This window comes from Anolis carolinensis, chromosome 5, assembly GCF_035594765.1.
Source record: "Anolis carolinensis isolate JA03-04 chromosome 5, rAnoCar3.1.pri, whole genome shotgun sequence".
Classification (NCBI taxonomy): Eukaryota; Metazoa; Chordata; class Lepidosauria; order Squamata; family Dactyloidae; genus Anolis; species Anolis carolinensis.
This window is the reverse complement of record NC_085845.1, coordinates 206,401,244-206,414,709: the sequence shown is the minus strand read 5'-3', so window position 1 is coordinate 206,414,709 and position 13,466 is coordinate 206,401,244. Positions and strand designations below refer to the sequence as shown.

General features: G+C 45.6%; 1 protein-coding gene and 1 long non-coding RNA gene across 3 annotated transcripts in view; one reads left to right on the top strand and one right to left on the bottom strand.

Moving 5' to 3' along the window:
• The window catches only part of rbm28 (RNA binding motif protein 28), a 40,847-nt gene extending 27,594 nt beyond the window's left edge, over positions 1–13,253 (bottom strand). The window contains exons 1-6 of one of the 2 annotated variants that reach the window (XM_062983463.1): positions 13,019–13,253; positions 9,047–9,199; positions 8,566–8,660; positions 7,767–7,842; positions 6,976–7,068; positions 6,225–6,299 (exon numbers count right to left, since the gene is read on the bottom strand). In XM_062983463.1, the coding sequence (XP_062839533.1) occupies positions 6,225–6,299; positions 6,976–7,068; positions 7,767–7,842; positions 8,566–8,660; positions 9,047–9,199; positions 13,019–13,151 (625 nt within the window). In that variant the 5' untranslated portion in view covers positions 13,152–13,253. The remainder of the gene's footprint in view (positions 1–6,224; positions 6,300–6,975; positions 7,069–7,766; positions 7,843–8,565; positions 8,661–9,046; positions 9,200–13,018) is intronic. The other variant, XM_062983464.1, reaches the window with a different exon arrangement.
• LOC134299720 (uncharacterized) lies at positions 3,616–4,695 on the top strand. The gene is made up of 2 exons (XR_010006967.1): positions 3,616–4,117; positions 4,203–4,695. It is a non-coding gene; the product is annotated as an uncharacterized LOC134299720 (long non-coding RNA).
• Positions 13,254–13,466: the final 213 nt, after the last annotated feature.

The window sequence follows — 13,466 nt, the reverse complement described above, 5'->3', positions numbered from 1 at the left end:
AATTTGTACCGCCACCAGCTGGACTGGGGGGAAAATGCATTCATGCTTTTGTTTACTGCTGGGTTAAGTGATTATCTCCAGGATGAATTAGCACGCTTGGAGCCGGCTGAGAATTGGGATGCCTTAGTAGCTAAGGTGCTGCGTTTGGACGCCAGGTTCGAGTCCCGTAAACACTCGAAAGCAATGTGTGCGCCACCTATGCATGTAACCAGGGCACCTGTGGTGATGGGGGAAGAGCCTATGGAGCTTGGGGTCTTTAAAAAGCTGTCTACAGAAGAAAAGAACCGCAGGAGGCAGCTGGGGTTGTGTTTGTACTGTGGGAATGCTGGGCATTTTGCCAAAAACTGTAATGTGAAACCTTCCCAGCTTTCGGGAAAAGGCCAGCCCTAGTGCGACGTGAGTCCAACGCATTAGGGCTACTAAAGCAGTCAACTAAGGGGAGGAAGCATGTTTTCGTACCCATTACATTATCTGTTGGGGGAAAGGAACTTGTTTCTACTTTGGCACTGCTGGACTCAGGGGCTACGGTCTCTTACGTGGATATTGAGTTTGCTAGGAAGCATGGCATTCCTAGAGTGCGCAAGGCATGCGACGTGTGGATGGAAGGAGCTGATGGGAGACTGCTGGAGACTGGGGTGGTTAACCATGAGACCTCAGCAGTAATGTGGGAGGTGCAGGGAGTAACGGGAACGTTTGTGTGGGATATTACAAGCTTGCCCAGATACGATGTGATCCTGGGGATGGATTGGCTAGCTGTAGTAAATCCACAAGTAGATTGGGTGACACGTAAGTTGACCTTAAAGAGGCAGGATTGTTGCACTCTGAACGTTTCTCAATCTGATATGGAGGGAGTGCCTGCTGAGTATGGGGAGTTCTCTGATGTATTTTGTAAAAAAGAAGCGGACAAGTTACCGCCGCACAGGCCGTATGATTGCGCCATTAAGCTAGCGGAAGGTGCGAAATTGCCAGCAGGAAGGCTGTATGCCTTGACTGTACCGGAAAGGCAAGCTTTGCGAGAGTTCCTAGATGAAAATTTAGCCAAGGGGTTTATTTGCCCATCTAGCTCTCCAACTGCGGCACCGGTATTCTTTGTAGCCAAAAAGACTGGGGAACTTAGGTTGGTCTGCGATTATCGGATCCTAAACAAATACACCATTCGGGATAGATACCCGCTGCCTTTAATCTCGGAACTGTTATCAAGGGTGCAAGGGGCTAAGGTCTTTACCAAGCTTGACCTGCGGGGGGCGTATAACTTAATCCGAATACGGGAAGGTGATGAATGGAAGACGGCATTTAACACGTGCTTCGGATGCCACGAGTTCCGAGTCATGCCTTTCGGACTTTGCAATGCGCCTGCGGTCTTCCAGAGGTTCATGAACGATGTGTTTAGGGACCTAATTGACCAATTTTTAGTGATTTATTTGGATGATATCTTGATTTTTTCTAAGGACGAGAAAGAACATCGTCAACATGTCAAGCAGGTTCTGCACCGTCTGCGGGCTAATGGGCTCTTCGCCAAGGCTTCCAAGTGCGTCTTTCATGTGCCTGAAGTGGAGTTCCTAGGTCATGTAGTGTCAGGTAGGGAACTTAAAATGGACCCACATAAGGTTGACGCCGTCAACTCATGGCAGGAGCTTAAGACTAAGAAGGATGTGCAAAGGTTCTTAGGATTCGCTAATTACTACCGGGAGTTTATTCCGAATTTTGCAAAGCTCACGGTGCCTTTGACGCAGCTCCTGCGTAAGAAACAGCCATTTGTGTGGGGGCGGGAAGCTCACGACGCGTTTTTACAACTAAAGTCTAGCTTTCAATCAGACAACATACTAACACATCTTGATGTTGACAAACCGTTCGTGGTAGAAGCGGACGCTTCTAGCTACGCGTTGGGGGCTGTATTGTCTCAGAAAGATTCCTCAGGGACCTTGCGTCCCTGTGGATTTTACTCGCGGCAACTAACACCATTCGAGCAGAACTATACCATATGGGAGAAGGAGTTGTTGGCGATTAAGGTGGCGTTTGAGGTGTGGCGGCACTGGCTAGAAGGGGCGCGGCACCAAATCGTGGTCAGGTCTGATCACAAGAATTTGGAGCACTTGCAAACAGCTAAAAAGTTAAACCAGCGTCAAATCCGATGGGCTTTGTTTTTCTCCAGGTTTAACTTCAAAGTGCAGTTCGTGGAGGGGAAGGCAAACTTGCAGGCCGACGCCTTGTCCCGCAAGCCGGAGTTTAAGACCAATGAGCAGGTAGTATGTCAGACCATCTTGCCTACTGCCTCTCTATGTGTTGTAGATAATGAGCTCGGGTTACATGACCAGATCCTTGAGGCTCAGAGGGACGATGTGTGGACTCAGGAGCAACTTATGCTGTTATCAGCAGGTAACCGTACAATACTGCCTCATCTACAAGATCAAGACGGAGTATTGGTACGCAGGGGGCAGGTCTATGTACCAGTGGGGGCCCTCAGGTTGGAGGTGATTAGAGCCCACCATGACGAACCTATGGCTGGGCACTTTGGCAGGTTCAAGACCGTGCAGCTTATCACCAGGAGCTACTGGTGGCCAAAGATGCGGCAAGACATTCTGCGCTTTTGTGACAGCTGCGCTGTTTGCCAGCAGAGTAAGACGCCTGTTGGGCGCCCTAGAGGTTTGTTGTCGTCTCTACCTGTTCCTGAGAGGCCATGGCAAATCATTTCCATGGATTTTATTTCGGATTTGCCTAAGTCTGGGGGTTATACTTGTATTTGGGTGGTGGTGGATTTATTTAGCAAACTGGCTCATTTTATTCCTTGTTCAACCATTCCAGCGGCCCCTACGTTGGCCTTACTGTTTACTAAGCACATCTATCGTTTGCACGGAGCTCCCGAGGTGATTATTTCGGATAGGGCTCCGCAATTTGTGTCACGCTTTTGGAAACACTTCCATGAGTGCTTAGGTACTAAGTTAAACGTTTCTTCTGCGTTTCATCCGCAAACGGATGGTCAGTCGGAACGGGTTAATGGGCTCTTAGAGCAATATTTACGTTGTTTTTGTTTAGATCAACCCACTGCTTGGGTGAAGTGGCTACCGGTGGCGGAGTTCGCTTACAACAATGCGGTGCACACGTCTAGTCAGCATACGCCATTTGAACTAACGTATGGTTTTCACCCACGGGGAGGTGTGGCGCCGTCGACCAATGTGGTCTCTTCTGACCCTGTGTACCGCTCTTCGGAAATGGCTGCGTTGCATGATGTTGCCCGTCGCTTACTGTTGGAAGCTAAGGCAACGCAAAAGACTCAGGCCGACCGCCGCAGGCAGGCAGGGGAGGAGTTGGAAGAAGGGGATTTGGTGTGGTTGTCTTCCAAACATATTAAACAGGCTGGGGGAAAGTTTGCGCCTCGGTATTTGGGTCCCTTTCCTATCGTTAAAAAGATTTCTTCCGTTGCGTTTCGTTTGCGTTTACCGTCTAGTTTAAAGGTCCATCCAGTTTTCCATCGTTCGTTGTTAAAATTAGATACTTCCAGTCGTCGTGGTGCTATAGCGGAGGGTATCACTGCCACCTCTCCGCCTTCGGGGGAGGAGGCCTTTGTGAGAGGGGATAGTGTTATGAAATCAGCCTCATGGCTCTGTTACTGGCAGACGTGGGCGTAAGACTCCTCGAGAGTCAGATACTCTCGAGGAGCGAGAAAGAAAGAGACTGCGAGATATCTTTGCAGCACCATCTGACGAAGAGTCTTTTGAGGGGTTTACGGAGAGAATGGAGGAGGGGCTGGTTAGCTCGGAGGAGGATGAGATGGATTGGACTCGGGTGAGGGAGGAATTGGGTGCCACTGGCAATGATGGGATGGAAGATGAATGGGGACCTTCAGGATTAGACCCATGGACAAGCTGGAGGGATGGGACGGGATCCACAGCTGGGGATGCTGTGGGGCGTAGTCAGAGGTGTTCCAGCTCTGATGAGGAAAGTGATGAGGAAACGCCCGGGTTAAGGAGGGCAGCTGATAGTGATGAGGATTTGTAACTGGCATAAAATGAGGCTTGGGAGCAATTGCAAATTGCGTTGGGCAAGGTAATCTGGACGAACGCTTGGGATCTGTGTGGGACGCTTTCCTGAAGACTGGTGTGTTTTCGTGTGCTGATACGTAAGTTGTTTTGGAATTTGGGGTCAGACGGCGGGAGGAATTGTGTGGGCTTTTGTTTGTGCAAACTTGTGCTTAATCTCATTAGCTTTGACCTTCCGTCGTCTTCTTGACGGACGCCATCTCCTGCTTTGGATTTCGGACTGAACTGACCACGGCTTGACTTCCCCCTACTCGGACTTGGTGAAAACTACAAACGTCTGCTTCTGGCTTGAACTACGGAAAGGAACTGGGTCTACTCTACTGCTTCAATCCTCGGCTGATCTGTGTGTATTGGAAATCTTGCCTGCTTTGTGGAGGAGTGACTCAAGTTACTCAAAGCACAGTGCTGGCAGCAGAGAGGAATCTGCTGCCAATTAATTGCATTCTTTTGAACACTTTGTTCCCCGGCTTCTGTTTTGTTTATCCCCAGGCTGAAGCAAGCTGTTTTGTTTTTACCCGGATTAAACTCCGGTTTAATCCGGTTTATCTTTTGAACGTTTTTCCTTGCCCCTTTTTGCTTTTAAAGGCTAATACTGCCTGGCCCTTGTATTTTACGGGCATTTTGAGTTCTGTTATCCAATAAACTCTGTTATCTTTGATCTTGTGGCGTTCTGTCCTTGACAATTTGCAAGGACCTGCAAACATATGAGGGGAAAATTCTTATATAAAATTAATGTATATAGAGGGATAGATACAGATATGTAAGTACATAGGGATTGCAAACACATGCAGGGAGTTAATGCCTATATATCTGTAGGAGAGATTAACAAATATTTCAGAGAAAATGCTTTTATAAGATTAATTGATATATATTGATATATATTGATTATTGTTATAAGATTAATTGATATTGACTCCAGTATAAGCCAAGGGTGGTAAATTTCAGAAATAAAAACAGATCCCAATAAAATTACATTAATTGAGGCATCAGTAGGTTAAATGTTTTTGAATCTTTACATAAAGCTCAAATTTAAGATAAGACTGTCCGACTCTGATCAAATCATTATTCTCATCTTCTTCAATGTAAATGTGCTTATGTATCCTTTCAATAATAATAGAGTAAAAGAATACATGTAATAATAATAATAATAAATACAGGAAAATAATACAAGCAATAATAGAGTAAAATAATAAATGCAATAGTAATAATAATATCAGAGTGAAATAATAAATGTATTAATAATAATAATAATAATAATAATAATAAATACAGGAAAATAATACACGTCCTAATAAATAGAGTAAAATAATGAATGCAATAATAATAATAAGATCAGAGTGAAATAATAAATGTATTATTAATAATAAAAATAGAGTAAAATAAATGTAATAGCAGCAACAATAATAGAGAAAAATAATAAATGTAAGAATACCAATAATAATAGAGAAAAATAATAAATGTACCATATATTCTTGAGTATAAGCTGACCCAAATATAAGCCAACCAGGACCCTCACCCGAGTATAAGCCGAGGGGGGCTTTTTCAGTCTTAAAAAAGGGCTAAAAAACTAGGCTTATACTAGAGTATATACAGTAATCTATAGTTTGCTGCAGAACATTACCTTACACACAATACTTGCACTATGCAAATGGCTAATGGGAACTCAAACAGATTCTATAAACTGGCAGCTGAAGCGACTGACGGTCAAGGCGTGTACAGTATATCTATCTCATTAACTAGACACCTGCTCAACTGACAGAATGAGCTGCAGATCTGTTTTGAGAATGAATAGCTACCCAGGGCCATTCTCATGTGAAGGAAATAGGGAAACAGGGAAATGAGATCACATTTTGATTGTTTGGCCAAAGAGGAAGAAAACTGTGGGGAGTTAGCGGACCTTTGGATGAATGGGAACAGGGCATGCAACATATTCTCATGTACAACACTGCAACTTTTCAGAGATTGTCAGATCTGACAATAACTTGCTGTGCTCGCCAGCAGCTGAACTTTTTAAACCTGGCTTTTCTATCTCAGCTTGTCTTGCTTTTGAGGCAGCAAATGCCTGCAGCTGATGGGTGTCCCCTCCCTGGCTTCTCCCCCTCACCATCACTTCTGGGGCGCAGGGGTCAACATACGGCCTATCAAGGCAGGCCAAGTGGGGGCAGAGCCCTGTCCAGTGACACTTACCGGCCGGAGAGGCCGCCGCTTGCATGGCCTGGTACTTCTCTCGGGCCACAGCCCAGTCCACGGCCACCGGGCGCTCTGGCAAGAGAATGGGAAGAAGAATTAAGACCCACCTGTGGTTGGGACTCAAGAGCACACAAGCCACAGCTGTATAAGGAAATGGGCCAGGAGATGCTCAGGACATCTGAGCACATGAGATCTTACGTGGCCACTCTACCCTCAGGCTGAGGACATATTCAAAGCCCTTGCAAACATTCTAAAAACACACAAAACTACTTCCAAATCTGCCACGAAAGGTCTGGATGAAACAGCTAGCCCCAAAGACTTTAAGGGCTGCATTCCAGTGCCCCAGAATGACACCAGTGCCAGACCCCATTAGCCGCTGCAACTGGAGGCAACACAAAAAGGCCTTCTTCCCATAATGCACTGCCCCTCCGACAAATCCACCCCCCAAAAGGCGAGAACCCTAGGATGTTGTATATAGGTCTCTCATATGCAGACTGAGTAGCCCAGCAAACCGGTGTCTGAACCAGAACCCCTTCTGCCAGGCCTCGGGATCCGTCTGTGTATTTATAATTTCACATGTCTCTGTACATTTGATGTGTTTTATATTGTTACTGTTTTTATCTGGGTTCGACGCTTGTAAGCCGCCCCAGGTCCCTCCGGAGAGGCCTAAACCTGGAAGCACCAAGGCTGGTGGTCCATGGAGGGCCTGCTCCTGATTTCCCACTGTAAGCAAATGCTCCGGACTCACCCATGATCTCCTTCATGTTCATCCCCTTCAGGGCCTTCCCCGCTTCCAGGATATTTCTGAACTGCACAAAGGCAAAGCCCCGCATCTTTCCATCTGAAAGAAAAGACCGCTCTGTCACGAAAGGGTGCCCCAGCCAGAAGGTGGAGGTTCACTCCAAAGCCCAGCATCCTTGAACAGGACTGCCTCAGGCTGCATCAGAACACCGGCCTCTCAGCCCTGCAATCCCTCGGAACACGCAGAGCAAATCAGGGCACAAAGAAAGGCAAGAGAGACCTTGAGGCTGGATTCCAAGTCCTCAATACGCTTCCAACAGCAGATTGTGGAAAAGAGGGCACAAAGGAGGATCTTGTCTCCAGACTTTGGATTCATAGTTCCCACAGGAATCACAGTCCAAGTATGTCCTTTAAAATGCCTGGGGATTCTCTGTTCATTCTCCAGCAGTGTCTTACAAGAAGCAGGATGCTGGATCGCACAAGAGGCCTAACCAGACCAACCTCTTGTTCCCAATCAGCTCTCATGAAAAGTTGTGGGTGGGATTTGGGAGTGGGAGGATGGTGAGCTTTAAATGCAATTGTAATTTGTATTTAGTTTATTTTATTATTTGTATTTTAACTTTAAACCCACATATTAATATTTAATTGGCTTTGTTTTTATTTTGTAATTAGACTGTGTGGTCGTTGGCTGCCTTGAGTCCCTATGGGGAGAAAGGCAGATGATGATGATGATGATGATGATGATGGAAATCTGCCCAGAAGGACAGGAGTGTGACTCCTTGCTCCAGCCAGCCATACCTGGTTTCCTGGGGAGGGTGACTTCCAACACAGTCCCAAACGGAGAAAAGACACCCTTCAGGTCCTCTTCTGTGCACTGAGGACAAAAGAAAGAACGCCAATGGCAGAAGGAGCGTCAACAGAACAAAGTCAGCAGATATCACCCAAGACCTCTGAGGAACTTTTCAAAGCCCCAAATTAAGGGATCCCCATTATAATCAATGCAAGAAAACACAAGCATAAAAAAGGCGAAAAGCAAAAGGAATCTCAAACAAGAACATCAGTAAAAACTTTCATTCTGTCAGTCGACTGAAATGGTTCTAATCCCCGCAAACAGAACAGGGAGTTGAAGAATGTATCACCCAAGGGGTACTGTGCTGTGCTGTAATTATTTCAACAGTTTTTAAAACAATTCTCTTTGATTCTATTTTAATGTTTATAGTAACAACAACTACTACTACTACTACTACTACTACTTTATTCTTGAATCCCACCACCATCTCTCCAAAGGATCCAGTGCGGCTTACACATGGCACAAAAGTGCCTAAAAACAGAGCATAAAATAGTACGCGATTTAAAATGCAATTAAATAAAACAAATAGGCATTTAAGACAACAAATTAAAACTCAAAGTAGCGCTCATCTGGCAGCAAGCAACTGTAAACATGGCCTAGGGAATGGGATAAGTGGGATCCACTTTTAGTCTTGTTTTAAGAGGAAGGAGATATACAAATATAACAACAACAACACCAGAGGGGATGCCCACTTCTACCTGCCCCACACACAATAATAGAGGAGACTCCTCTGCCTTCCACTCCTACCTTGAAACTCAGGTTGCGAATGATCAGCCTGGCCTTCTTGGACGCTCCTTTCTTCTTTGGTGGCTTCTGCGCTTCCTGGGAGCCTTCAGAAGCCTCTGAAACCAAAGAGCCACATCAGCAGGTCACCCAGGGAAGGCGCAATGCCATACCAAGGCTGCAACCAAAGCAGCCTCCCGGACTCCATATTGGGAAGGAGCATCAATCTGGGGCAGGTCAGATCAATGGCCTCTTTAGGATAGCCTTCTGTTTGTGCAGAAGCTGTTCAAAGGAGCCCAGCAGCTGCACCTTTCATATTTCCCAAAACATCTCTGACATTTCATCCCACAGAAGTGATATTAAAACCCACCCAGGAGGAACGCTCACCATACTGGGTGGTTTTTCCCACCACTACAATACTTTGGCAATAGGAGCAGCCTGTTCATTTCCTCCCTGTGCCCCCAACACATCTCCTAATAGCTCAACACATGGCACTTGCGCTTACCGGCTTTCTTCTTCCCTTTCTGCCTGGGTTTGGGATTCGCAATCGTCGCGGTGACCTTGCGGTTCCCAAAAGAGGTGACCTCCTGGATGGCTCTCTGGGCATCTTCGGGCAAGGAGAACGTGACAAACCCAAAACCACGACAGACTTCGCTGCCTGTCAGAGAGAGGGGCAAGGAGGGAGCAAAGGTTAGCAAGTCACCCAAAGAAGAGGCCTCACAAGCCCTGTCCTCCTAACCTGCAACCGAATAATGAACAGCCCTTCTGTCCGTTGTTTAAACAGGGAAATCAACTCTGTGCAAATTATTTTGAGTACAGTGGATTTATCATACAGAGAAAGAATACACTGCTGGAAACGATGACGCATCAACATTTCTACATAGTGCCATTGGGGACAGAGGCACATGCCTTCTGTCTTGCTTTTCACCTGTTTCCTAGATTTATGTAGCTCAATGTGTTTGTTTTCTGCCTGATGGAGAGGCAATTTCCCCTTTTCTTCCCAAAAATCTTTAGTTTTGTGTTTTATTGCCCCTTTGTTTGCAAAGGAAGCATCACAAGGCCTTTCTTTGCCTCAAAGTGCCTTAAACATATGAGAGAAATGAGAGTCAGCCTAAGGAATCAAAGTGAGGTCACTTTCTCTTTATCCATCCACTCTTTTATCTGAGATGGATTGCCTGCAACTATAAAATTAAGTTTTTGCTTCCTTTAAAAACCTTACTAGATCATCCTGCAAATTTCCTCTCCTGTTAATCGTAGAGTAAGAGTTGGAAGAGACCACATGGGCCATCTAGTCAACTCCCTTCTGCCATGCAGGAAAAGCACATTTAACTTCTGATTTTCTATTAAGACCGAATTACTGTGTAGCAAAACGATGCGTATCAATAAAGTATGTCACCCTAGAATAATAGAAGAGACCTCATGGGCCATCCAGTCCAACCTGCTTGTGCCATGCAGGAAAAACACACCCCTTACAGATGGCCATCGTGCCTTTGTTTAAAACTACCAAGAAAGGAGCTTCCACCGGACTTTGAGGCAGAGAGTTCCACTGTTGAACAGCTCTTCTTATGGTCAGGAAATTCTTCCTAATAAAGTTCAGATGGAAGCTCCATTCCTGTCATTTGAACCCATGGCTCCACTGAGTCCTAACCTCCAGAGCAGCAAAAAGGAAGCCTGCTCCCTCTTCCTTTCACATATTTATCCATGGCTCCTCTCATGTCTCCTCTCCACCTTATCTTCTGCAGGCTGAACAACTCTTTAAGATGCTCCTCAGAGGGATTATTCATGGTCTCTAGAACTTTTATCCTTTAAGTCACTCTCTTCCTCTGGGCTCCTTCCTGCTTAGAGTCAATCTCTCTTTTTAATAATAATAATAATAATGATGATGCTTTATTTGTAGCCCCCCTATCTCCCCAAAGAGACTCAGGGAGACTTACAACAAAATAAAACACAGTGGCAAACATTCAATGATGAAGATAACATATAACAAATCAAAAACAAGCTCTATAAAAATTATAAAAGCAACTTAAATAAATGAGACATAATACAATCCATGCAATTAAAATATATTAAATCCTTAAAAACTCTTAAAATTCAACTAAAAATATTGATGTGAAGATGGTAAACATCAGATTAACGAAGGCAGATGTTCAACTAATAGTCAGGGGTGTATCTAAGGTGTCATTAGTCCTCCTCCTCTTCTCCATAGGCTAAAGTGTAAAGATGTTTTGAACTGCAGGGCCCAGAAGTGGACACTGTGTGATTCCAGGTGAAGAGGTCTGACCAAAGTGGAAGAGAGAGGCACCAGGGCTTCTTCCCTCGATCTGGACACTGGGCTCCTTTGGGTGCAGCTCAGAGGAGGCTGGATGGCCATCTGTCGAGGCTGCTTTGAATGCGATTTCCTGCTTCTTGGCAGGGGGTTGGACTGGATGGCTCATGAGGTCTTTTCCAACTTTACTATTCTATGATTCTATGAAGGGGACAGGGCAGAGCAATGTCGCAATATTGGGAATATAATAATAATAATAATAATTTTATTTTTATACCCCGCCCCATCTCCCCGAAGGGACTCAGGACAGCTTACCTGGAGCCAAGCCCAGGCAACAGATAATATAAAAACACAACAATAAGACAAGTCATTTGAAGAATAAGCATGTGTTGGCTTCGACGCGGTCTGAATTACGGCTCTTGTATAACATCTGGTGGATGAATGGCATAAGCACTTTGCATTGTTTTAAACTTTGTATATTGTATTTTATGACTATTTTATGACTGTTTTAACTGTTTTAATCATTTTAGTTTATTGTATATCAGTGTAACGGCATCAATTGCCACTTGTAAGCCGCCCTGAGTCCCCTCGGGTGAGAAGGGCGGGGTATAAATAATTGAAATAAATAAATAAATAAATAATAAAACAATGAGGTAGTCTCATTTATCCAAGACTCGCTTATCCAAGGTTCCGGATTATACAAGGTATTTCTGTAGTCAATGTTTTCAATATATCGTGATATTTTGGTGCTAAATTCATAAATACAGTAATTACAACATAACATTACTGTGTATTGAACTACTTTTTCTGTCAAATTTGTTGAAAAACATGATGTTTTGGTGCTTAATTTGTAAAATCATAACCTAATTTGATGTTTAATAGGCTTTTCCTTAATCCCTCATTATCCAACATATTCACTTATCCAAGGCTCTGCCGGCCCGTTTAGCTTGGAAAAGTGAGACTCTACTGTAATAATATGGAGCCTATGGTGGTGAAGTGTGTTAAAGCGCTGAGCTGCTGAACCTGCAGACTGAAAGGTTCCAGGTTCAAACCCGGGGAGCGGAATGAGCTCCTGCTGTTAGCCCCAGCTTCTGCCAACCTAGCAGTTCGAAAACATGCCAATGTGAGTAGATCAATAGGTACCGCTCCGGTGGGAAGGTAAAAGCGTTCCATGCAGTCATGCCAGTGGCCACATGACCTAGGAGGTGTCTACGGACAACGCCGGCTCTTTGTCTTAGAAATGAAGATGAGTACCAACCACCAGAGTCAGACATGACTGGACTTAACGTCGGGGAAAACCTTTACCTTTACCTATCTATATATATAAAAGAGTGATGGCATCAGGGCAGCGGACAAAACAACAAAACTACAGGCCCCCCAACCTCAAAATTTGACAACACAACCCATCATTCACGGCTCTAGGTTGATACAACAAAAAAGAAAAGAAAAATAAAGTCCTAATTACAGGGAGAGGAATAATAGTTTTTATCCAATTGCTGCCAGTTTGAAGACACTTGGTCTCCTAGCAACCTCCTCAGCCCAGGTGACAGGCACAGTTAGGCCTCACTTAGGCCTCTTCCACAGATTATCAGATTTTAACTGGATTATATGGCAGTGTAGACTCAAGGCCCGCCCACACAGCTATATAACCCATTTAGAATCTTATATTATCTGCTTTGAACTGGATTATCTTGAGTCCACACTGCCATATAATCCACTTCAGTGTGCATACTAAACATAAAGACAACCATACAACAGACATTCAATACCACCATTACCTCAACAATTTCTCACCAACACCACCAGGCAACGCCACAGCAACGCGTGGCCGGGCACAGCTAGTAATAATAATAATACTTTTATTTTTATACCCTGCCCTATCTCCCCGAAGGGACTCAGAGTGGCTTACATGGGGCCAAGCCCAGGCAACAGATAATATAAAAACACAACAATAAAACAAGTCAATTAACAATAAAACAAGTAATAAATAAATATACTATGATAAAATCCTGGGTTGGCTCCAAAAAAGAACGGGCCCAAAAAAGAACTCTAGAGCAGGCCTGGGCCAACTTAGGCCCTCAGGGCGTTTGGACTCCAACTCCCACAATTCCTAACAGCCTACCGGCTGTTAGGAATTGTGGGAGTTGGAGTCCAAACGCCCTGAGGGCCCAAGTTGGCTGTGGAGTCCTGCGAGGCCTCTCCTCTCCTCACCGGGCTTGGTGACGGCCACGGCCCTGCGCACGGGGCCCACGCGGCCGAACTCCCGCTCCAGGTCCGGGCCCTTCGCCGAAGGAGGCAGCCCACGGACCAGCACCGTCCTCCCCGCCGCCTCCGCCGCCGCCATCGCCCCTCGCGACTTCCTTCTTTCCGCTTCCACGCGCTACCGGGCTGTCCTGGCCGCCGCCATCTTGGTCCCCCCTCGAAATAGGCACGGTCGGAAACGCGGGCAGCGCACTTCCGGTTCCGGCCTCTGCTCTCGAGTTGAGCTGAGAAGCCGGAGCGGCACGTCCTCTTTCCCGCCGCTAGGGGGAGGCCTGCGTGGATGAGAAGTTCTCTAATAGAAGGAGCAGCTCGCCTGCTTTGCGCCACGTTCTCCAACAGGGGGCGCCCCTGCTCTCTTCGTTCCGGGATTAATGATAATAATAATAATAATAATAAT